The 25,410-nt window shown below is 45.4% G+C and overlaps 1 protein-coding gene across 1 annotated transcript in view; it reads right to left on the bottom strand.

The window, feature by feature from the left end:
- Positions 1–868: 868 nt before the first annotated feature.
- The window catches only part of PDLIM1 (PDZ and LIM domain 1), a 39,402-nt gene continuing 14,860 nt past the window's right edge, over positions 869–25,410 (bottom strand). The window contains exons 2-7 of the mRNA XM_043475923.1: positions 24,431–24,582; positions 22,878–22,962; positions 18,758–18,957; positions 7,617–7,768; positions 1,841–1,958; positions 869–1,402 (exon numbers count right to left, since the gene is read on the bottom strand). Of these exons, the coding sequence (XP_043331858.1) occupies positions 1,216–1,402; positions 1,841–1,958; positions 7,617–7,768; positions 18,758–18,957; positions 22,878–22,962; positions 24,431–24,582 (894 nt within the window). The 3' untranslated portion in view covers positions 869–1,215. The remainder of the gene's footprint in view (positions 1,403–1,840; positions 1,959–7,616; positions 7,769–18,757; positions 18,958–22,877; positions 22,963–24,430; positions 24,583–25,410) is intronic.

Here is a 25,410-nt window from a genome sequence, read left to right as displayed (position 1 = left end):
AGTTCATGGGGTCGCAAAGAGTCGGCCATGACTGAGTGACTGAACTGAACTGATGCTGGGAAAGATTGAAGGTGGGAGGAGAAGGGGATGACAGAGGATGAGATGATTGTATGTCATCACCAACTGGATGGACATGAGTTTGAGCAAGTTTCGGGAGTTGGTGATGGACAGGGAAGCCTGGTGTGCTGCAGTCCATGGGGTCACAAAGAGTCAGACACAACTGAGTGACTGAACTGAACTGAACCTCAGATCTCTGATGCAAGGCTCCTTAACAGCCAGGGTTCCCCGTCTCTTCTATGAGGAGAATGCATTTGCCACTTCCCTGAGCAACCTGCAGGTTTAGGGCTGCTGGCCACCTTCCTGAGTTTACTTCCCTTCATAAAGGAGAGGTTGTAATGGCAGCAAACCAGCCTGGGGAGGGACTTACCAGGCAGTATCTTAAGGCCATTTGGAAAGCATTCATTTCTTCAGGTAAGTCCCAAAACAGCCAGATGTAAAGAAAATATTCTGTTACAACATAACTATCTTATATTAGCATCAGAGAATAATTTGGAGTAAGCTGCAAAGAAATAAAGGAACATGGCTGTCAGGACTTCCCTGGTGGTCCTGAGGTTAGGACTCCGTGCTCTCACTGCCAAAACCTGGATTCCATCCCTGGTTGGGAACTAAGATCCTGAATGCTCTGTGGCAGGGCCAAAAAAAGAACTTAGCTGTTTCAAATGCCAGTGTTCTCACACCTGGAGGAAAAGGCCTGCAAATCTCAAAGGAGTGGAAACCCCAAAACAAGAGGAAAGGCCTCAGAAATCTTGTCTGGCTTGAGATAAGAAAGAGGACACGTGGTCACATGGTAAAGAGACACCACACTGCCTTTAAGTCTATTAATTTATTGAGTAAAAATGAAATCATCGTCAGACATATTAAATTCAGTTTGGTTTGAATTTGGCTGATGTCCACTTGCAGCAGAGATGAATGAAGGGAAAGAGAAGACACAGTGACGCTGGCAAAGGGACACCGAACAAGGCCATTTTCCATTTATTATAAAAGCAGGCATCACAAAGCCAGCGTGAGTCATTAGCAAAGGGGACGTGATGCTGAATGAGCAGTGACAAAACCAAAATAAGTGAGAACTCGGAAGAAGAGAGAGGCCAGAGCTTTCAGAGGACAAAATTCAGCAGAGGCTGCGTGGAGAGCAGCTCTGGGCGCAGAGCTGCCCGCTCATTTGGGGAACACCGTGATCACGTCATAGCCCTCCGGAGGAGTGACCCGCTCCCGGGCATGCTTTTCACAGTAGATCTGATCCTCCACGAAGAAATGGCCCTTCTGTTTCAGGTTGGTGCCACAGTCGGTGCACACGTAACACTCGGGGTGGCGGTGACGTTCCCGTAGCTTCACGAACACGCCGCTGCAGGAGGGGAAGGAGGAGAGGTGCTCCATTAGTGATGAGCACCTTAAGGTGACAGGCCGGGGCTCCTCCCAAGGGGCCCCTCAAAGGGCAGATCAGAGCCTCCCCACTGGCCTCCAGTCTTAAAGGGGCTTCTCCTGCCTGGAGGCCAGAGACATTCCCCTTGAAGACTTCCGGAAGTCCCTCCCACTTCAACAGAGTAAGAGTAGCCCTGCTTTTTCTGGCTTTACATGTTCATACCCTAAGGGTTTCACAGACAAGGAAAGCCTTCACCACCTGGCTCTGAGACACAAGACCAACCTCGCCTCTCTGCTCCATCTTCCAGGCAGGATTTTTTTCTCCATCACGCCCACAATGGGCAGCATGAAGCACTTTCCACATTTTCATGGTTTACACAACCTGCAGGGCCACCGATGCCTGGGGAAGGCAGATACTCACACAATGCCAGTGCCACATTTGTCACACATGGGCAGCTTCTGGGCATTTCCAATTGATGCAGCCACTTTGGTGACCGGAGCCTTAACACTTCTGAAACCTGAGGGCTTGTTGGGATCTCCTAAAAGGAGGAAAATGCTTGGGTTAGCCAGGAAGGGCAGGACTGTATAAGCATCTAGCTCTTTCAGAATCACTTATATGTATGTTCCAGCAAGGTCATGGGCACCAGAATCAAACAGACTTGACTGCTGTGTGATCCTGGGCAAGTTACTTAACTTCTCTTCCCACAGTTTCCTTTGCTATAAAATAGCAGAACGTTTCCCCTTCAGAGTGGAACAAAATGATCGAAAAAGACACATGTAGCCCTTCCTGGCATATATGGTCAGCCCTCAAGACAAATTACATTACATGCTGATTAAATACATACAAACATTGATATGGGACTTAAAAATACCTTACATAGATGGAAAAAATTTAAAACACATGAAAATCAAATGGCAGCGTAGTCAGATGCCAAAAGAAACCCACATAACAAGGACAACAAAATCATTATAGTACAGAATGCTAGAAGAAGTCAGATAAAAACCACCTGCCGCAGAGCAGAGACAGTAGCAGCCTTCCTGTAGTCAGCTTTCTGTGTGCAAAATCAGCTCCTAGTTTCTAGAGCTCTGCCTACAGCCCAGTTCATCACCTGTGTAGGTAGCTGTGAATAATAATGGTAAGCTACTAATATTACTATTATTGCTATATATTTGGCTGGCTGTGTTTCCACATCACTTTTTTTTTCCTGTGATGTTGGCCCAGTGAGTATTGTTATGTTTGTCAGCTATTTACACATCTCTGTCTGGACTACAAATTACTGGAGCACCAGAGCTCTGTTTCATATATTTTTTTCAACACTCCACAGAGCCTACCACAGGCTTAGCAGAAAAGAATGGTGGGCTATAGTCCATAGGGTTGCAAAGAGTCAAACATGACTGAAGCAATTGAGCATACACACATGCACAGCCCAAGGTATCATCTTGCCTTTCCGAACCTTTCTGCCTTTCTTGGTCACAGTCCCAGCTTTGTTCATTATAGAATCTTTTTTTCTTTTTGTATTAATCTTTATTTTTAAAAAATATTGCACTCAAGTATTATTTCTGTCTTGATTATCGAGTTTTGGGGTGCCAACTTAAATTCTTTACCCAAAGCAAATGCCTCCCTCATCTTATCCTAATTCTGGCCCTGCCTGAAGGGATCTCAGAGGGGCCTGGCTGGGCAGCCTCATGACTCTTTTTTGTTTTTTTTTTCTTTTTCTATTTTTTATTAAAGTATTGTTCATTTACAATGTTGTATTAGTTTCAGGTATAAAGCAAAGTGATTCAGCTATATATTAATATATAATATAATATTATACTATGCATCGTGTTATATATTCGTGTCCGACTCTTTGTGACCCCACGGACTGTAGCCTACCAGGCTTCTCCCATAGGATTTTCCAGGCAAGAGTACTGGAATGGGTTGCCATTTCCTTCTCCAAGCCTCATGACTCTTGAGTGTCCCAAACAAGCTCCCTCACTTTCTGGCTGGAACCAGCTCGGCTGTCTACCTGCTGTGAAGACAAGGAAATGGCATCTTTGCAAACCTGAACAGTTTGGAGAGAAAATCGGTAGTTCTAAGGGAGCCAAACCTATGAGGTCAGGGTCTCTTATGTGATGGACTGCTTTTCACAGAAAAATTACCAGGAAAGGTAGGAAGTGCAGGAAGAGAGAAGTAACACGACACATGAGCCCCACTTGGTAGGAGAACCCACATCTCTTTTTGGAACAGAGAGAAGTGAACTGATGGAGCTGGGCACAGTGTGAGTAGAGAAGGCTGTGTGCTGCCTAATGCTGATATTGCTGGGCCTTATGCAGCCCTGCAGCACCACCTGCTGGCTTGATTTTCTTCTCTTACCTAGTCAGCCAACACTGCAAATGCAAAGAAAATTCCACATCTTTTTTCTGTCCACTTCACTGTTCAACAACACTGGAGGGCTCCACACTGCCTACAGAATCAAATTCATGGTCCTTAACCTCACACCTGGTGGTCCTCCATGATCTGAACCGCAGACCACCTAAGGACTCTCCCGAAACCCTGGGCACCTGCCAAAATGAGCCTAGATACCTTCTGAGCAAGCCTCCAGCTGACTGCACCTGGGAAGTCCTGTATTAGATAAATGTCACCGCAATTAAAAAAAAAAAAAAGACTCCTTCTCCCTGGACCCTTTCTCCCAGTCCAGAGGCTAAATTTCACCCCAAATGAGAAGACCCACATTGAGTCTGGAGATTTATCACCAAGCCCTGCTGCAGCCTGGTGGCTCAGATGGTAAGGAATCCACCTTCAATTCGGGAGACCCAGGTTCAATCCCTGGGTTGGGAAGATGCCCTGGAGGAGGGAATGGCAACCCACTCCAATATTCTTGCCCAGAGATTCCATGGACAGAGGAGCCTGGTGGGTTACAGTCCATGGGGTCACAAAAAGTCGGACACGACTGAGCAAGTAACACTTTCACTTTTTCCATCTGCTAGAGCCAAACCTCCCACCGGGGCCTCACTGACTGTGTGCCTGGCACTTTGCACATGTCATTTTCCCTCCAGGCTTTAAACCACCTGTGAAGTAGCCATTATTAGCCTCACTGGACATGTGCAGAGAATAGGACTTAGAGAGATGAGCCACTCCCTCGAGGTCTCGTGGTGAGTCATGGACAGATCCTGGACACCAGTGCTGCTGCTTCATGAACCACAGGCCTTCCCAAATGACAGCAGCCCTCACCGAGTGCTTTTACCATACACCAGCCACTGCCCTGAGCTTTGACCATTATATCTCAAATGAAAACAGGCATTTGAGCTCCCTCACGTGAGAGCCTTCTGCACATGGTAGATGTCTGGATTGGAACTTATGTTATTTCTTTTGTGAAAATTTAATGCAAGTGCATATTAAGAGATAAAGGACAGACCATGAGATCTATCTCCCTTTTCATTTTTAGCAAAATTTTTATTTTATTTGGCATAAGAAGATATCCAGTCTTCCAACCCAGGGGAGAAAAACTATAATTCTCAAACTCTCTTGTAACTAGATAGGGCTGTGTGAGTAAATTCTGGTCAAAATATAAATGGAATAGTCATGTGGGACTTCTGGGAAAAAGAAAGCTGGTTCATCTGGAAGATGGAGTCCTCAGTTAGCCTTCCTGGTGCCTGGAAGTAGGCATGATGGCTGGAGCACCAGCTGCCAACTAGCACCAGGAGGTAGCCTTGAGAATGGAGACCACTGACTTGGCAGGCAGAATACAGGATGGAAGGGATCTAGATACTGATGAGCAGGGAACTGCCACCTCACGACAGTTCAGTGATCCTGGGCTTCAGGTCCTTCTCTGTGACCTCTGTGACCTGAGGGCATTCAGCAAGCTGAGCCCTGCAAGGTATATGTTCTACTTTGGAACAGATTGACATTTCCTTTCTTAAATAAAGGGTTTTACACCCATTTATTCAGAGTAGACTTGTGATTTCTCACATGTTTTGAAAAACCATCATCCTCTAGGGTTGGACCCCAAGACATCAGTCAGTTGGGCTAAGACTGGAACTTAATATACAGTATACTACTCATTCCTTCCAAACTGCACAGGTACTCCAAGCAAAGGGAGATAGTGCTGGTAGGGATAATATCCTTCCAGCATAAAAGAAGAATTTTCCTAACTTCCTGTGCCTCTAAATTGCCAATTTCTCTAAGGAACCCACCCAAGTGGGGAGGAAGCCTGGGTGCTGGGTGTGTTCAGTAGGGGACTTTCAGCTCAGGAAGGACTCCTAGGTAGCCAACTCTGCAGTTGGGGACTTTCAGGAGGAAGGGGACTCTTCCAGAAGGAGCTCAGTTCTGACCCTCACTGGCTGCCCCAGGCAGAGCCAGCCCCTCTGGAGCCTGGCTGAAGTGGATCTCACAGAACCACCACATGTCCCTACCAACTCTCTCTTCACAGGCAGGCACGCTGGGAGGCAGGACTCCAGTAAGCCTCAGGGAAAAGGACAGTGCAGAGTATGGAGGGCTGGGGCCCAGGAGGGCTGCAAACCCCAACTCTCCAGACATCACTGGTAGCTAGTTTGACAGAGAGAATCAGACATGCTTATGAATGACCACCTGGGAGGTGGGTAAGCCTGACGGCTGTGGCTCACAGGTCACCTTTTTGAGAAGGAGGAAAAGCCTCCCTTCTACAGCACCCCCGTCTGCCAGAAATTTCTCACTGTTGTTGCCACAAAGCTGAGACAGCTTGCTGCCATCCGCTTGAAAATTATCATAAGAAACAGTGTCTGATGTATACAGGGCAAAGACTATCTCCTGAGACCTGCAGAGCCACACGGGTAGCCCTGGGTGCCTCGAGCATCGGATCTCACATGTGGACAAGCTAAGGCTGGCCCGGAACCTCTCGATGAGGTTTCAAACATCATCACAGTTATGAAGCACCTACTGTGTGCACCAGTCACAACGATGGGTGTTTTGTGTAATTTGATCCTCACACCAATCTTAAGAGGAAAGGATTTTTATCCCAATTGACAGATAAGCAAACAAGTCTAGAAAGGTTTAAAGGGTTGCCTAAGGTCAATTCCGGGGTATGTGGCCACACTGGGGGCCTTCAGAGGGGTCATCCACCTATAGCATCCACCCTAGAGCAAGAACAACTGCACGGCCCGAGTAAAGCCCAGAGCCTGGCTTCCCTGTGCTGCTGATTCATTCACTCAGCTGTCACAGCCCACGACCTTCACCCACTCACACGTGCCAACCACCACAGAAGCATGATATGTGGGCTGAAACAAAACTAGTGGCCAACAGACAGCCCCACAGAACGCCACAACTGTCAAGTTCACCCCTGCCCTCAGTCTCCCTCAGTGCCTGTGACAGGAAACAGCTAAGTAGGTGTGGCTGAGAGCTCATTCAGTACCCCCCCCCTTTTTTTTTAAAGAGCTTTTAGCATTTAAGAGGCTGGCCTTCCAAAGCACACTGTGCTCTCTCCACTGCTCAGGCTGTGTTCACCTGTGTTTCAGCAACAACTACCCCTCAGCCCAGGCCTCAGACAACAGCTTCTGACCACACACACACACACACACCCACCCACCCCTGATTACCTTTCTCCTCAGACTCCAGGACACACACACACACACACCTGATTACCTTTCTCCTCAGACTCCAGGACACACACACACACACACACCTGATTACCTTTCTCCTCAGACTCCAGGACACACACACACACACACACACACACACACACACACACAACACCTGCAGTTACCTTTCTCCTCAGACTCCAGGACACACACACACACACACCACCAACACACACACACACACACCTGATTACCTTTCTCCTCAGACTCCAGGACACACCACACACACAACACACACACACACACCACACACACACACCTTGCATTACCTTTCTCCTCAAGATCCAGGACACACACCAACACACACACACCCCTGATTACCTTTCCCTCAGACTCCAGGACACACACACACACACACACACACACACACACACACCCCTGATTACCTTTCTCCTCAGACTCCAGGACACACACACACACACACACACACACACCTGATTACCTTTCTCCTCAGACTCCAGGACACACACACACACACACACACCCCTGATTACCTTTCTCCTCAGACTCCAGGACACACACACACACACACACACACCTGATTACCTTTCTCCTCAGACTCCAGGACACACACACACACACACACACACACACCTGATTACCTTTCTCCTCAGACTCCAGGATTTCCTGCAAAACCAGGAACGAAGTGGACTGTTTCGGAGGCTCATTTAACTCCTGCTTCTCCTGAAGCATCTTGTAAACTTCAGATTCTTTGTCGATGACGAGTCCGCTTGGGAGCTGAGAATGGTCTAAGCTGTAAAGAATGTTTGCAAGTTCATTAGGACACATCAGAAGTTAGGGGAAAAAAATCCACCAGGCACCCCCTTCCAAGCAAAGATACCCCTGTGTCAAAGAGTGAAGAGAAATTATCCCAATGGATGAAGCCAGCTCCTGATGCAGCCATGGACCCCCTGATGATACAGTGAGGTGTCTGTAGGCAGGGTCGGTTGCTGCTTCAAGTCAGTAAGAGGCTAGTTTGGGTGATTCAATTACTCTTTGGCCTAATCCCATGGAACGGGAATGCTATGCTTCTTTCAAAATTATATCAACAATATTATGTCAAAAGAAAATTTAGAAGAGGGAAAATGTCAACCACAACTGAGCACTGAAAACTCAGCTGGGTCCCCTTAGTCCAGGCCTCATTCTTTCCCCAGAGCAGAAATCAGTGTTTCCTGATGATATCAAAGTGCTGTCTCTGTCTCTATAAACTCTCATTCTCAGGGCAAGGAGCTCTGGTCTCTTTATCTACCATACAGAGGTAACAGTGTATGCCTTGTCCAGTTCACAGGGTTGGTGGCAAGGATGAGAAAGGTAAGTACTTTGTTTTTTTATTGGAGTACAGTTGTGTTAGTTTCAGGGATAGAGTGAATCAATTATACATATACATATATCCAGTCTTTTTTAGATTGTTTTCCCATATAGGCCATTACAGAGTATTGAGTAAAGTTCCCTGTACTATACAGTAAGTCCTTATCAGTTATCTATTTTATATACAGTAGTATGTATATGTCAATCCCGAACTCCCAATTTATCCTTTCTCCCACCCCCAAACCCCCGCCTTTTCCCTCTGGTAACTATAAGCTTGTTTTCTACACCTATGACTCAGTTTCTGTTTTGTAAATAAGTTCATCTGTACCATTTTTTTTTTTTAGAATCACATATAAGTGATATCACATGATATTCGCTCTTGTCTGGCTTAACTTCACTATGGCAATCTCTAGGTAAGTACTCTGTAAAAAATACAGTGCTGCTCCATGTAAGGGAGATGGTGGGGGCGGGGGGGGGGGTGACAGAGGCCTCAGCTTGAGCCTAGGGATGGGGCAAACCAGGCCTTGCTGTCCACACCTCCCCTTGTCCCTCTGGGCTCCCCAGGACAGGATGAGACAGGCAAAGTCGGGCCTCTTTCCTCCAGAGCCCATTTTCCAGGGGAGGCAGTGCTGCTGCCTGGTCTGAGGGACGGAGGAGAGTGAAAGGGAGGCAGACTCCAGTGAGCTTTACCTTTGAAGTCTGTCCTGAGTCCCACCCCCTCCACTGCCTGCCCTAGCCATGCCATCCATTAACAGCTCAGCTAACCAGCTTCCTAACTTGTCCTCTGGCCGCCACTCTCAGCCCCTGGAACTGTCTTTCCTCTGACCGGAGGCCAGAGAGAGATTTTAAACATAAGAATCAGACTATGTCGTGATGTGGCTCAAAGTGTTCTCATCTGACTCAGAACCAAATATTTACAGTTTTAATAACAAAAACACAAGCTTAACCAAATTCATCTTCTTTGGAGTAAATATTTGCTACAAAAAGTACAAAGGCCATAAAAGATGTGGCTCTGCTCCCCTCCAAGCACATCGCTTGGTACCCTCTGCTTACTCCAGGCAGACAAGCCTTCATGGGGTTTCTAGGACACACCAGCCTCAGACCCTTTGCACATCCTACTCCCTCTGCCTGGAATGATCCCTCCCCGCATGGCCCTGCGGCCTCCACGCTTCATTCAGGTCTCTGCTCAGATGGCCCTCCTCAGAGGGGTCCCCGACCCTCAGTTTAAAACAGTCCACCCCATCCACATCACTCCGCCTCTTGCTCTGCTCCATCTTTCTCCACATGTTTCTAACTCTTTTACCATGAATTATACTTATTTCTTTATTGTCTATCTCTCCCTGCAAAGCAAGCCCCATGAGGGCTGGGCTATGGCCTGTCTTTTCCATCACTGTGGGTCCTGCCCCAGAACAGTGCCTGGCACAGGGTCAGAGCTTGGCAGGAATTAGGGAAGTAGATCAAGTCCCTCTCTCCTCCTCACTGCACCCTGTCTCTGCTCCTGTGGGGTCACAGGGAACCCCTCAAGGCTGTGCAAGGGAAATGGGCAAACCGGGTTCCTGGGTCCTGATCACCTGCAGCCTCAGAGCCTCAGCTGCTTTTTCAGAAGCCGCCACCCGCTGGGGAAGAGGGACAGTGTGCCTGGGGGAGCCAAAGAGGAAATACCAGATGGCGATGCAATTTATAACCCCACCCATTGTATAGTTAGTTTACATTCCATTTTAAATGTGCCTCAAGTCACAAGGTCACTCATGTCAGTGAAATTCCGGGTTTTTGCTTTGACTACACAGCCAGGTTCTCACAGTTGAGGACAGAGCCCTCCAAGAGTGACAACTGCTCTGCTGCTCTCGGGGAAGGTCAGCATGTAATGGAGAGAGACGCATCAGCGGGTCACCTGTGCTGGCCGTGGGTGCAGGAGGGGCTGGCCACCACCTCTGTCCACCCACAGTGGGTGGCCCCTGCACTTGTCTCTCTCTTCCATCTCCCCCAGCAGGTGATGGGCCACTCTGAGGAGTGACAGTCACCAAGGGCCATGGTCTTCCTCTGGCCCACCTTTTCAGCCCTATCATTTGAGTTACACGCCAGACTCCTTCTTTGGGTCTTGAGTTCTGAGCTTGCCCTGTACTAAATGAATTATGTTATTTTGACAAATGCTTTTTTTTGTTACACTTAGAACTATTTTAAAATCAAGATCAGACCGTGGAATGTTCTTGGGGAGAATTTTTCCCCTTCTTTGGTGTATGTTGTTATGTCTGGAAGCCACCAAGGGACCGCTAAAAATGACAGACCCCAAACTACAAGGTCATCACATATTCTTCCAGCAAACTGTCTTGGAAAATATTTCTGTGATTAAATAAAAGAAAACAACTTAATGTTTCTTCTTGAATATGACAATACCTTTCTACCACTTGACAATTTATAAAGCACTTTCAATATCCATCGCCTTGTTTGAAGCTATGATTTGCCTAATTAAAAAATAATATCCTAAGACCCAAGTCTTAGACATTAGACTATCAGATGTGGACAAATGACATCACAATATCTTTTTTTAAAAAAATTCTAGGACAAAAATATGCATGAGTAATGGAGTCCTAAAAAAAAGCATTCTCATTCTTTATGTATAGTAACAGCATTGAAAGGAAGAATTCTAAAGTGATAAGTTTTCAAAAAATATCAGGTATATGACTAGAGTTACCAGGAAAAAAACTTGTGAGGGTGGGTCATTAAAAGTACGTGCAGTCTTCTAAATTCAGTCTTTACAATTTTAAAAACAAAATACAAGAATTTAATCAATTTAACTCCTTCAGAGTAACTATCCATTACTCTCTTCATATTTCTTGCTTCTTGTTTCTCCCTGTCAGACTTGATGCTGAATGTATACCACCAGTTCCCTCAGTGTTTAATATTTTCTTCCAGTCTCTTAGGCCCTGACCATAGGACCTGTCTCCCCAGCAATATCCCAAGCCAGGCACTCTCTGCCTGATGAGGTAGCTGACACAGCCGTTTAAGGCCAGTGGTCTTTCGAACATCAGGAAAAAACTCCCTTTGGGTTTGTTTCAAGAGGAGGATTTCAGAGGCTAAGCCTGCAGACCTTAAAGAGAATACACAAGCCTGTTCCAGTCAAAAGAGCAGCTGGGATGAAGGTCGGAAGGTCAAGGAGAACAAAGAAAAAGCACACCTATGGTTAGGGGACAGTAACCCTGGGAGGAGAGACGACTCCACCAAAATAGCAAAGTGACCACAGTGGACATAAAAGACTGATTTTTTTTTTGCACCTTCACCTGCAGCACAACTTCATAATCTGTATATAAATCTCAACTAAAACAAAGAAGCCATAAGAAAAAAATCCCACTGCTGCTATAACCTTAACGGCATCATTTTTCTCACATGGTAAGTCAACTTTGGTTCTACACTAAAACTGCCTGTTTGTGTGACAAATTTGGGACAAAAAGAGAGATGACTTAAATTATAAGATGAATCCAGAAAGAGAAGATATTCTCTTCATAAAAATAATTTTCCAGGACATCCCTGGCAGTCCAGTGGTTAAGACTTCACTTCCCAATTCAGGGTGTGCAGGTTCCATTCCTGGTCAGTGAACTAAAATCCCACATGCCTTGGCCGAAAAACCAAAACATAAAACAGAATTTTGGTAACAAAATTCACTAAAGACTTAAAAAACTGGGTCCACATTAAAAAAAAAAAATCTTTAAAAATAAATAAAAAATAAAAATTATTTTCCCACTGGGGAAGATGGGAGTAGACATAAGTGTCCCTATTCTTTCCACTAAGTACATTTAAACACCTGGACATCAAACATAAGATGAACATAAGATGCAGAAAGGGGGACAGGAGAAGGCAGGCCAGCCAGAGACCCTGGGACCTGAGGAGTGACAGTGATGAGTCCCCAGGGTTTTCTTTTTGCTTCATATATTTCAGGTGTGGAGCTAAATAAGGCAGCAACCCAGAAAGGGCAACAGCTCAGATAAGAGAAGTCCCCAGAAAAGCGTGCCCTCTCCAACAAAATGATGGAGAAGGCGACAGCCAGGATGGTGCAAGGCTCAGAAACAATTAACCACTTTTTTCTGAGCAAACGAAGAAAAAAAAGGTCAGTGCAGAGTCTAGACTTCCACCCTCACTGGGCTGAAATGAGATGCACCAACCACCCCCCACTGGGGTATTGGAGAATGACCACTAGGAAGCTCATATGTCATCCCTCCCCAGCTGAACGAAGACAGCCTAGTGGACAGCCATAACTTTCACTACCACCCAGCAGTGAATAGGCCACCACTCACCCGCCAAGAGTCTCTCTGGAGGCCATGTGGGTAGCCACAACTCCCACTCCAGCAACAATGAACAGCCCCCAGTAACCTCTAGCATCAACACAGACAGAGTGTGGAAACTAAACTTCTACTCCCAGCTTGGTTAAAACCACTCCTCCAGGTGGCCCATCACCTGCCCGGGGATGGGAGGCTCCCACAGTTCCCTGTGGGTGAGAGGAAGACAGACAAGGGCAGGGACCAGGAGCCATGGACGGGCAGGGGTGGTGGCTTCCTTCCCCGAATTGCAGCCTGGGCAAGTGACCAGCTGATTGAGTCTCTTCTACGTAAATTTTGCCCTTCCCTGAGACCACAGAGCATGTTCACTCTTTAAGCTTCACTGATGTGACTAACCCCAACATTCTAATTTTCAGGATGTTACCAATGACGGAAACTGGCTGAAGGGTATATAAGATCTCTCTGTTTTGTTCCCTATAACTGCAGTGTGCATCTATAATTACTGCAAAATAAAAAGTTAAGTATAAGAAAATTTTTCTCCAAATGATGAAGGTTAAACTCTAACTGGAAATGATGTAGAGGAGATTTTAGTATGTGGTTTTTATATAGGTGGGGAGGATGTAGGCTGACTCAGATTCTTCGTGTCTGAGATGCCCCAACCTGGTTACCCCAATGTTCACTAAATATATAATTCTGAGAAACCCGATGGAATCATTTTTGAAAGGGGATCCTGGCCAGAAGGCTCCCTAAGTTTTAGTCTTCAAAGGCCTAGATGCTGGACCTAATGAGAAACCAGAGGAGTAATTATAGCCACCAGAAGAGAGTGGACTATCCAGAGCCCAGAGCCACAGTCTGTGGGCTGTGGACAAGTTTAGTGAGAGGAGCAAGCAGCCACCTTCATGAAGGAGATTTTCTTCTGACCCAGCTCCAATGAGTCGGGGCTAATATAGATCCCTCTGGAATCACTGGAACAAAAAGCAATGAATGTACTCCCTTATTTCTACTATACCAGTTTAGAAATTTGCCTCATGAGTTTATGGGGGGATTGCCTGAGAAAACAATTACGAAAAACTAATATCCTGGGCTTACTATGTCGGTTGCCTGCATGCTGAGTCCTTTCTTTGTGACCCCATGGACTGTAGCCCGCCAGGCTCCTCTGTCCATGGGATTCTCCAGGCAAGAATACTGAAGTGGGTTGCAGTGCCCTCCTCCAGGGGATCTTCCCAACTCAGGGATCAAACCCATGTCTCTTAGGTCTCCTGCATCGAGTTCTTTACCACTTTACCACCTGGGGGAGCCCAAGATGATTATTCCACAAAGAGACTACCACTCTATCAGAAAGGTAATCAACTGTGCTGGTTGGCTGAACTTAAGCTACAGTGCTGGGAAATATAGAAGCATACAGTAAGTTAGAGCAAAATCTTCTCCATGACATTTGTCTACATGCTGCCACTCTACAGAGCTCCTAGTACTTGGAAGTAATGGGTGTGGAGCACTTCATGCATGCTGAAATCTGTAGTAGGTAGCATTTACAGAGCACCACCAGAGGCCAGGCCCCATGGTGGATATTTCTGGCACATCTCATTGAAACTTCTCACTAACCTGGTGGTCAGGTAGTTCGCATTATCTGCTTTATAGATGAAGAAACTGAGTTTTAGATGTTGTATGGTTTACCCAAGGTCCCAACAGCTAGCAAGAGGCAGAGCCAGAATTCAAGCTCAGGTCCCTCCATCTATCAAGCTTTTGCCTTTAAGAAAGTATCAAGTGGCATCATATATATACATTGAAATCTAGGCCCAAATCACCAGAAAATGACCAGAGCCCCTAAACTCAGTGGAAAGAGGTCAGAGGGCAGGTGAAAGCTTTCTTTTGAACAGAGCAGAATTTCCTCCACCCTCGGTACACAGTAGGCAGTCAATAAATGACTGTTAAGCTGAACTGACCCAGAGGGCCTCCCACTCAATCGTGTGTGTGGGGGGGGGTGTGTGTGCGTGCGCTGAGAGGACAGGTGGCAGATGGTACCTTTCATATGCCTTACCAGGTTAATTTGGAAATGGCAAGGCTGCCTATGTTCTTGTCTGATGGGGATGTGGCTCTGGGAAATCCTATAAGACACACACACACCAGGCTGTTTTGAAGTGCATGCAACAAAGAAACTCAGAGTGCACCCCAGGGAATCAGTGATGACCTCAAATGCAAAGTATGAAGTGAGCCAATTCTGGAACCTCAGCGAATTTCACAGACTAAACAGTGGGGGGTGAGCACTCGTGACTTCTGCTTGACGGAGCAGGCAACAAGACCCGGTGGCTGCTGGGTTTGCACAAGACTCTTCCTTCACTGATAAGCACAACTGGCCTATCTTGGAGTAGATCAGTAAGCAGAGACCCATGCAGAGGGCATTTCCTCTGCCAGGGGCTGCCAGTATTTCCACTGTTTCTGGATTCATCCTCAAAGAGTTCGGGATAGAGCAGAAGCTGGGCCCCTCTCTGCCGAGAATATCTGGAAGGAGACTGGTGATAAAGACTCAGAGGCCACGGTAGCCAAAAAGTCTGCGACAGGAGGGGACAGGGCCTGGAGGACAGGCTTGCACAGTGTCCAGACAGTAGAGATTTAATTGTTTCGGATTGGAGGGAGGAGACAGGCGGGGAGCATGAGAGAAGAAAGAAGACACGAATGAAAAAATAACGGCCAAGGCCATACTAAAAATACTTCCCAGGCACATACTTCTCCCAATGCATAGCAGCCTTTCAGTGAAGGATGTGTCATTTCCTGGGTTATTAAATCCAGATCATGGAACATTCCACTCTGGGACAGTAAAAGAGGGTTGCGTTCCCAGCCTCCCTCAGCACAAAAGCACCAAAGAATGGGGATCACGGCTCTCAGTGTTTCACCCCCAACTCCCCATTGAGCTGCCTGAGAGAAAGTTTCACTTCAGAGTCTGGCCATGGAAAGCTTAGTGGGGACCAGCGTGGTACTCTTTCTCAGGTACTCCAGAAGTCCCTAAAGTCACCTTGAAAGGCATCATCATCTCAAGCCTGTAGGACTCAGAATTAGAGGACGAAGAAGTGTTAATAGCCACTTTGCCTTGGTTACTACAGCAAATGCTGGTGACCATTAACATCTTGCAAAGCCAAATCACATCACAAGAAGTCTCCCCTAATAGGCCCTGTGAAGCTTAGAAATAAATCACAAAGCCCTCTTGGTGCTGGGCCCAGGGGCCTGCATACAGCCAAGTACCCCATGATGTCTCTCTCTCTTTCTCAGGGAGAAGGACCATATGATCAAGTATGATCAAGGAGCGTTCGAGAGGGTCCCCACAATAGCTCTTTTCAAACATTCGGAACCAAAAAAAAAAAGTAGTTCGGAACCTCTCACGCCTTAACCTGTCCTAATCTGCACCTGAAGCAATGGGTTTGCCACTTAATCACCCTAACAGCTAGAGTCTTGCTGAAGGTGAACTGCAGAGAAACTGAACAGCAAAACTGGCTTCAGAGCTAATATGAGAACTGAGGATTTCAACTCTAAACGAAAACAAAAAAACAATCTAGGAATGAGAGAAAATATTTGCAAGCGATGTGACCAACAACAAGGGGTTACCTTCCAAAATATGCAAACAGCTCATACAATTAACATAAAAAAAAAATCAAAAAATGGGCAGAAGACCTAAACAGACATGTCTCTCCAAAGATGACATATAGATGGCCTACAGGCACATGAAAAGATGCTTAACATTGCTAATTATTAGAGAAATGCAAATGAAAACTACAATGAGGTACCACCTCACACTGGTCAGAATGGCCATCATCAAAAAGCCCGCAAATAATAAATGCTGGAGAGGATGTAGAGAAAAGGGAATCCTCCTACACTGCTGGTGGGAATGTAAATTAGTGTAACCACTATGGAGGACAGTGTGGAGGTCCCTAAAAAAACTAAAAATAGAGCTACTCCTGGGCATATATCTAGAAAAGACAAAAACTCTAATTTGAAAAAATACATGTGCCTCAATGTTCACTGCAGCACTATTTATAATAGCCAAGTGCCTAGCAACAGAAAATTGGTTTAAGAAGATGTGATACACACACATACACTAGAATATCACTCAGCCATTAAAAAAAATGAAATATTACCATTTGCAACAACATGAATAGACCTAGATAATATCATACAAAGTGAAGTCAGACAAAGACAAATAGTATATCACTTACATGTGAATAACACAAATGAATCTATTTAAAAAACAGAAACAGAGTCATAGACATACAAATTTATGGTTACCAAAGGGGTAAGTGGGGGAGGGATAAATGAGGAGTGTGGCATTAATAGATACACACCACCACATATAAAACAGATAACAAAGATTTACTGTGTAGCACAGGAAACTATATTTAATATCTTGTAATGAGAGTCCCTTGGACTGCAAGGAGATCCAACCAGTCCATCCTGAAGGAGATCAGTCCTGGGTGTTCATTGGAAGGACTGATGCTGAAGCTGAAACTCCAATACTTTGGCCACTTCATGTGAAGAGTTGACTCATTGGAAAAGACCCTGATGCTGGGAGGGATTGGGGGCAGGAGGAGAAGGGGACGACAGAGGATGAGATGGCTAGATGGCATCACCGACTCGATGGGCATGAGTTTGAGTAAACTCCGGGAGTTTGTGATGGACAGGGAGGCCTGGCGTGCTGCAATTCATGGGGTTGCAAAGAGTCGGACACGACTGAGCGACTGAACTGAACTGAACTGAATAACCTATAATGAAAAAAGAATCTGAAAATATTTAAATACACATATATAGATAAAAAACTCAATCATTCTGCTATATCCCTGAAACTAACACAAGGCTGTGAATCAACTCTACTTCAATTATAAAAAAAAAAGAAAGAACTGAGGGTTCCAAGGAGGCAAGATCCTCTGAGATCAGACAAGTTTGGACCACATGATGTTTTCCAACAAATTTGCCTGTCACTGACATCTAAAAATCAGGAGATCTCAAATGAAAAACTTTCTGACTTGTTTTGATGCAATTATCCATCAGAAATGGAAATCCTAGGTCGGCATGTGGTGTCTGACTGGAGTCAAGGAGTGGTTTCCCCTCTGGGCTGGGCATGCACTGTACAGCTCCCATGAGCTGCCCTGCTCTCCCGTGTTTGCACCCAGAGCTCTGTCCTCAAGTCCTTGTCTTCCCTGCCACCTTTGGGCAAATGAGGTGACAACTCATGACCTAGTCCCTCCTGTTTTCCACCACACAGAACTGATCCCATCTCTTACTCTCTCTCCATTCTCAAATCCAGTTTTTTGCCATGGGCTGTAGGATTCCCTGTGTTTTTGGATTCATCTTCAAAGAGTTTGGGAGGGAGTTGATACTGGGCCCCCTCTGCTGGGAAGATGCAAAGGATCCTTTAGATAAAGACTCTGAGGCAGCTGCAGCCAAAGGGGACAGGCCTCCCCAACCCTGGGCAAGATGTCTCCTTAGACCTCCCCACCCTGGCCAAGCCCTCCTCTATCCCAGATCAGAATCTGTTCCAGTGGACATACATTTATATGTGCATGGACGTCTCTTCTTCCTATTGTTTTTACTGGTCCACTGGAAGGAAAAAAGCAAACACTGCTTCACCAAAAACTGCATCATGAAGTACCCATCCCTTGCCCAGATTGGATGGTGAACACAAGCAGAGAGCCCCAACTCTAAACACTGAAGAATTTTTCAGGAAGCAGCAGGGCTGTCAAGAAAGGAGGATGGCCACTTGGAAGAAGCCAGTGACTACAGAAATCAGAACAATAACAACAGGGTCTCAGTGAAGAATCAACTGGACATTTTACGGCTTACTTCTTATTTCACAACAACCCTACAATGTAGGCGGGTTGTATTACACCATTTTCAGAGATGAGGAAAATGAAGATAGAAACAACTGTGCTAGGGACTTCCCCAGCAGTCAGGTGGTTAAGACAGTCCTGTCCACTGTAGAGGGTGAGGGTTTGACCCCTGATTGGGGAACTAAGATTTCACATGCAGCCAAAAAAGTTAAAAAACAAAGACAGTGCTAAAGTAGACGTTTTTCTCTGGGCTAGTGGTTGACCCTTCTCCACGCTGCCTGCACAAGCCTGTCCTGGTGTGGCAAGCCTCTCCCAGGACAGGCCCAGGGCGGACTGCATGGGCCTACTCACGCTCTGCCATTCGTCTCCTGCCCACTGGCTGCTGTCTTTGACTCCAAGGCGTTGTTGAAGCTGGAGATGTTTTCAGAGGAGTAGAGGCCAGCTGGGTTATTGTACTGGTTTGTGATGATCCTGGGGGCGGAGCTGGAGGCGGGTGAGGCAGTAAAAGGCACAGCACTCCGGTTGTGGGCACTTCCTATGTGGAGGGCCTCCTGCAGGCAGGGATCAAAGGAGAGATCAAGGCAGTGTCCGGTATGTACCACTAAGTGGATGATCCAGGGGGAGTACCAGAGAGAGAGAGAGGTGTTCTAATGAGCTACAACGGCCCTGATTCAATGCCAAACTAGCTGAGGGGCTCTGACAAATAAATCCACCTGACGTGGAGCAAGACTCGGGACATTGCATGAGCTGGGAACATGTGGAGGTTCACCTGCCAGCTCGGTTTCCTGATCCTTTCCTGAGGTCCAGCAGAGCCTGATCTCCGGCTGGGTAGCCCTGGGCAGGACATCCCTTGATGCCCTAGGCTGTCGGGATCCAAGTCAGAGCTGAAACACCCTTTCAGGACACATTCCAGAGGGATTAAGTACCAGGAGGAGAGGAACAGGCATCACTTCAGTGCAGAGCAGGAGATGATAAAAGGCAGAGATAAATTCCCCAGAAAGGAAAGGTTTAGACAAGCAGGTTAAGAGGTTTGTGGTGTCAACACTGAAGTGGCTGATGACTAGGCAGGCAAGCCTGGGTGCGCTAGCAGAAGCAGGCTACGGGGAATGACTGAGCTGCTGCTTCTTGTGGGGGAAGGCCAAGCTGATAAGATGGAAGGCTGGGGGACACCTATTATGCGGCAGTGCCCAGGTAGCTGCAAGAAAGGACTTTAAATTCCTCCTGTGCTCATCCCACCATACACCTCCACTCTAGACTGCCAGGTCTCAGTAGATAATTACTACAGCTACATTACCTCAGAGCTACTCTATGAACACCCCTCAAAAGTTTTTAAACTAACGTTCCTTTAAAAAAAAAAAAAAGGAAAAAACACAGCTTTTCTGATGACTCAGCAAGGTGTTCTGCACAGGCATTCCGGGTCAAACCCTGCTCCTGGCCGAGAGCATGCCCTGTGCAGTCTACCAGACATGACATGTGCCCTATTTTCTGGGCTTTCCAGAAATCTTCCTGAAACCCAGACTCCATGTTAACACCCAGACTCATGTTAACTGCTCCAAGAGTTCCTGTCCTCTGTTGCTCTTCCTTTTTTTTTCTCTTTCTTCACTAAACCTTAAAGTCTTTCATGCTTTCTCAGAAATTGATGATAAAAACCACCAGTTTAATTCACTGTGTACTGACTTAGCTCAGTCGGTAAAGAAAAAGCCTGCAATGCAGGAGACCAGGGTTTGATTCTTGGATTGGGAAGGTCCCCTGGAGAAGGAAATGGCAACCCACTCCAGTATTCTTGCCTGGAGAATCCCATGGATGGAGGAGCCTGGCAGGCTACAGTCCACGGGGTCGCAAGAGTCAGACATGACTTAGCAACTACACCACCACCACTGACTTAAAAGACAACATGAAAATGTGTTTATGATGATACAGACAGGCTCCCTCTCTGACATGTTGGAATCAGTGAGGTTTTCCGGTATACCTTACGCTGAGCTGACTTGATCCACATTGGACAAAAGTTCAGTACATGTAGTGTGTTCACCAAAGTGAAGTATAATTAGTTCTGCAAATAACTTTAGCAAAGTTTTAGGAAAGTTTTTACTGCACGAGGAATAACAATGAATAAGAAGTGGTCTTTAACGGCAGCAGACCTCCCAAGGGGTAGCCTGGGACCCTGCAGCTCTGTAGGGCAGTTGCACAAGTGGCAGCCAGGACGGCAATTCTTTTCTCCTTTCTCCTTCCCTGTAGCAATTCTGAGGAGCATCTCTTGATGCTGAGCACCAGGGAAAAGCCCTCATACTCTGTCTTGGCTCAGGTTTTTCCCTGTTGCTTCCTATTTGGCTTTGGACAAGTTAATCTCTCTTAGCCTCTGGACTCTGCCTGGCACCACAGCAGACAGTCAACCAGCGTCATTCCCTTCTCCCTCCACAGAAACCCACGTTCAACTGCAACGGAAGTCAGTAGAAGCTGCAGGTTGGAAATTCTGATTTTTCACTCTACAGAGAATCTCCCAAGAATGTCTCTGTTTTGTACATAAAAGGAGTATCTCTAACCCCAAGTGAATACTGGTCTTTCCAGAAGTCAGGCGGTTAATTCAGGGCCTGCCTTTTGGAAGGGATGATGTCATTGTTTGGGCTTTGTATTTATCAGTCTCCAAGGAAACTCAATAATGAGGAAATATAAACTAGGTGTGTAACTACACTGACCTCAGATAAGCTGGGGTGTGGGCTGGCCTTACATGAACGAACAGATCCTTCAATTACAGATGAACTCTGCTCTTACTCACTCCTCTGTTTTAGAGTGACTGGAAGTGGAAGATTTTGGGAAAATGAGAGGTGGGAAGTTTTTCATATGAACAAAGAATTACTGGAATTCAAAAAAATACAGTCAAATTAAATGTTAAAGTGTTAGAGGTTTTTTTTTTAATCTGAAGAAAATTACCTTCAAAAGACTAATGATAGGTACTCATGTTTAAGATGGAAATTCAAGTATAATACATATAAAAAGTATAACTGAAATTTAAGTATTTCCTTCCTGAAGTGAAAAACTAGGATTTTAGAAAGGCTATACTAAAACAAAATCATTCCTTATATATTATAAAACATACAACGACTTAACAGATTAAAACTTAACATTTATAGTAAACTTAATGAAGTGGCTGAGAACTCCCTAAGAAACTGGAATTGACTGTGGCATGTTTTAAAGTAGTTTGCACAGTTGCCAATTTATAAACTGAATGCCATTTCATGAACTTTCCTTAGAGGAGCTGTAGAGAATAACATAGTCATGTCAGTTTTGCAATGGCAGATGCAAAATGATCCTCAAAGTGACTGTTAGGACTAAGTATTATTTTTATTAATTAATGGGAAAAATTCTGTGTGATTACATTTCTGACATTTTAACGGAGGCATTTGAGAAATACCATTCACATACAACCACTAATTTACCCACACTAATGTACCAGTGAGTTCAATTTCATACCAGTTTCTGTTTTAGGTATAAAAGATAACTAGCTATATTTTATCTTTTGATTATATCTTAATATACCATAAAAATGAAACAGGGTCTGAAATTGAGAAAAAAAATTAAACTTCAAATCTTCAATTGGGGCTAAATATATAACAATCACAAACCATTTTAAAAGAAGTTTTCAAAAGCCATTATTGACTTACTACTAACATACCACTAACAACTCATTCATTTATCCAACAGACACACTGTGAAAAGGAGCCTACCAAGCACAAGGAGTTTTACAAAGATGTTCTCAACATTCTTTACATTTCCTGTCCTTATTGCTAAAGAACATCCATCCATTCATTGTAGAGAAGAAATAAAATCACTATTAATGATTCCAAATATGGGATCTCCAGACAATTTCCCATCCCAGGAAATTCTATTTGGCCAACAAACTGTGCATTGACTCCCTACCCTATTTTCCAATATGAACTACCAATTAATTTTAGTAATTTTAAGGAAAACTAGAGCACTTAGCATTTCCACCCTAAGACTCTTGGAAACCAGGCAGTGGGATGAAGGGTGGCCAGGGATATCTGGGTCCACTACTACATTTCCCTGCAGTCCTCTAAGTTGTAGGCCTCAGGACCCAAACTTCCTTCCATCTTTAGCACAATTCATTTGCATCGGCAATCCGTCAAGAGCTGAGTCAGTGCTTCTATTTTGCCGTGGTTCTGCCACTCTGTTCTACACAGGAAAGCTTCCACCCGCTTCCGTATCCCCTTCCTAACCCCAGTGTCCAGCCCAGGCCCTGACGTCACTGCCCTGGGGTTTTCCAGCCCTTTCCTCCTGCAGTTCCCTTACGGGAAGAACCGAATAAGAGCCAGGTCCCAGTCGTGTCAGTGGAGGGCCCTTCCTGCGTCCTATCCCCAGCATCCAGGGCAGGAAAAACAGGGGTGAGCTGAGCTGTGTCAAAAGCAGAAAGGTCTCGGGATGCTAAAAGCAACAGCGCTGGTGAGCAAGTACTTACTTGGGGTTCAGAGGCTAAATTCATCTTGTATGGGTGACGTTTCCCTTCCTCTGTCACCAGAGGAGACCAGATTTTCTGTTCAGATCTGCAACAGATTGACAAAGCTAAGCTGTTTCATGCATGCTAGTAAATAATACACGCTAAAAATGGAGCGGGGAAGTGTCCCCTCTTACCCAGCCATTAGCACTCTGCTCCCCAGCCTCCCCTCTATTTTACCACTGATGTGATTTTCGGAAGCATCAACTTTATGACATCATGTCTGATTGCTGCTCTGACAGCTGCCCACTCAGCCCTGAGGGATTTCCCAGGCTGCTGGCCCTTCGTCTAGCCTCATTCCTCCCCCAATACATTCTGTGCTGCTGACCCAGCTGCACCGGCCTCCTCCAGGCTCCTGAACCTGCCTGATGCCACCCCACCTCTGCTCAGGACAGAATGAGCTTCTCTATCTCATCCAGTGTTCTTGATCCAGACCAGACAACCAACTTGATCATGGTACCTCTTCTGAACTTGGAAAGCATGTCTCTGTACCATTACACAGCAACACTCTAGGTCTCCTCTCAGTTATCTTTAGTGTTTTTGTTTTTCACTCTTACCGGTACAGAATATTTGTACTTATCCTTCAATGGTCAGATTGCCTAGCACAGGGCCAGATATATACAAAATGTAGCTGCTCAGTTTAATGGTAAATGGATCAAAAAATCAATCTATGAATGATTGTCTAGAAGGAGAAGATCTGCACTGAGACAGGAATGGAGAATGAAGGGTAAATGTGTTCCTGAGGGGATAGTAATAAAACAGTGAGGGTAGGGCTCTGAAGCATAGAAGATGGTTTGACATCCTGCCCCACACTTGGTCTTCCTGCCAGTCCTGGTGCACAAGGCAGAAGAAAGCCATAAAGCTACTTTGCAGAGGAGAGCACAGGCTTCATGATGAAGCACCGTGCAAGCTAAAGTTAGTGAGACATTAAAGACAGGTGAACAGGAGATCCGAATGAAGAATGTAAACTTGATCCACCAGGAAACAGGGAGCCATACAGGTCGAACCAAATCACTTCTGAAACCATGCCTTTACAGGGCCCCTTCCAAGACTACATGGAAGAGAAACGAGAACTCTGCCCCAATTTCGACTCCCTGAGCATTCTTCTCACTCATCAACTCTAGCTCTCCTTTCTTAAACTTTCAGCACTTTGTCTAATGTGCTTAATGGAGTCTTTCTCTGTAACTGTAATCTAGTGCAGCATCCAGGGTTCAGTGCTGTGTGGCAGAAGCAGTAGATTCTCAGAGGTTTCATTTCATTATACCTGACCATATGTAATTGAGTTTACTTCCTCAAAATTTTGGTTAGTTGTGTTAGATCAAGTGAAAATTAGAAGCACTGTGAAAAATCACAGAGGAAGATGAGCAATCTGAAATTCCAATTCCACAGACTTTCAGCCTACCTACACCACATGTGGCACTGAGCTGGGGGTGTAGGGAATTCTGAAAGAGGTGAGGCAGTCCCTGCTCAAAAGCAGCTTCTAGTCGCTCGGAAATGAGAGAGCGTTTCCTCCTCACCTGGCTACTGTGAGAGTCATGTTGTCTGTGCAGCCCTTGATTTTGTTCTGAGCTTCCAAGTGCGTCATATTGCTGGTATTTTCCCCATCGATGGCTGTGATTACATCTCCAACGCATAGATTACCTATAGCAGCCTTGCTTCCAGGAGTGACCTGGATGAAAAAAAGGAGTGAGCAGGTTTAGTTACCGTTTGTCCCCAAGGAAACCACTGAGTAAGTTATCACTGGGTTAAGGACTCACTGATATGATTCAAAGCATTTAAAAAGGAAAGAAGGCTAAAATCTTAAGTTACAATGATACTGACCCCTTACAGTTATGTAATACATTGAGGTTTACGAGTTTCTATAAACCATTTCACTGGACCCACACAATAATCTTGTGAGAAAGGAAGGCAAATATCAGTCCCAATATGGCCCCCATTTTAGAGACCAGTAAACTGAGGCTTATGAAAGATTTGTGACTTGTCTGGGATCAGCTAACTAGTTTATGTTACTAGTCATCCAACTAATATAATACAAAGCCAGGTCTCAAACCCTAAACCAGACCCAGTGTTCTTCCCACTGACTCTTGTTGCTTCCTTTAAACAATTTACCAATTAAAACACAGATACACACACTTTAGAGAATATTCTGTATAGAAACATCCTATTTCTATAATTAATATGTTATTTACACACAGAAAAAAATTGGAACACTGTATACCAAACTGTTCACAATATTACATTTCTGTAATGTTTTTGATTTTCACAATGAGCTTAGAGTACTTTTGTAACTGAAAAAAAGCAACAAAGAATATTTTAAAGTATGAACCAGTATACACCGGTTCCTCCTAGCCAAAAAGTTGACTATTAGGGTCAGCCCCTATAGGTGGCTGATTTTCTTCAGGCCAATGCTTCTAAAACAAGGGGTTCCAAATTTATGGGCCACCATGCTTGGGCAAAGCCAGTCAATGACTGCAGTGGGTCATCAAATCCATCTGCC

This window comes from Cervus canadensis, chromosome 8 (assembly GCF_019320065.1).
Source record: "Cervus canadensis isolate Bull #8, Minnesota chromosome 8, ASM1932006v1, whole genome shotgun sequence".
Lineage (NCBI taxonomy): Eukaryota > Metazoa > Chordata > Mammalia > Artiodactyla > Cervidae > Cervus > Cervus canadensis.
This window is presented reverse-complemented; position numbering and strand designations above follow the sequence as displayed.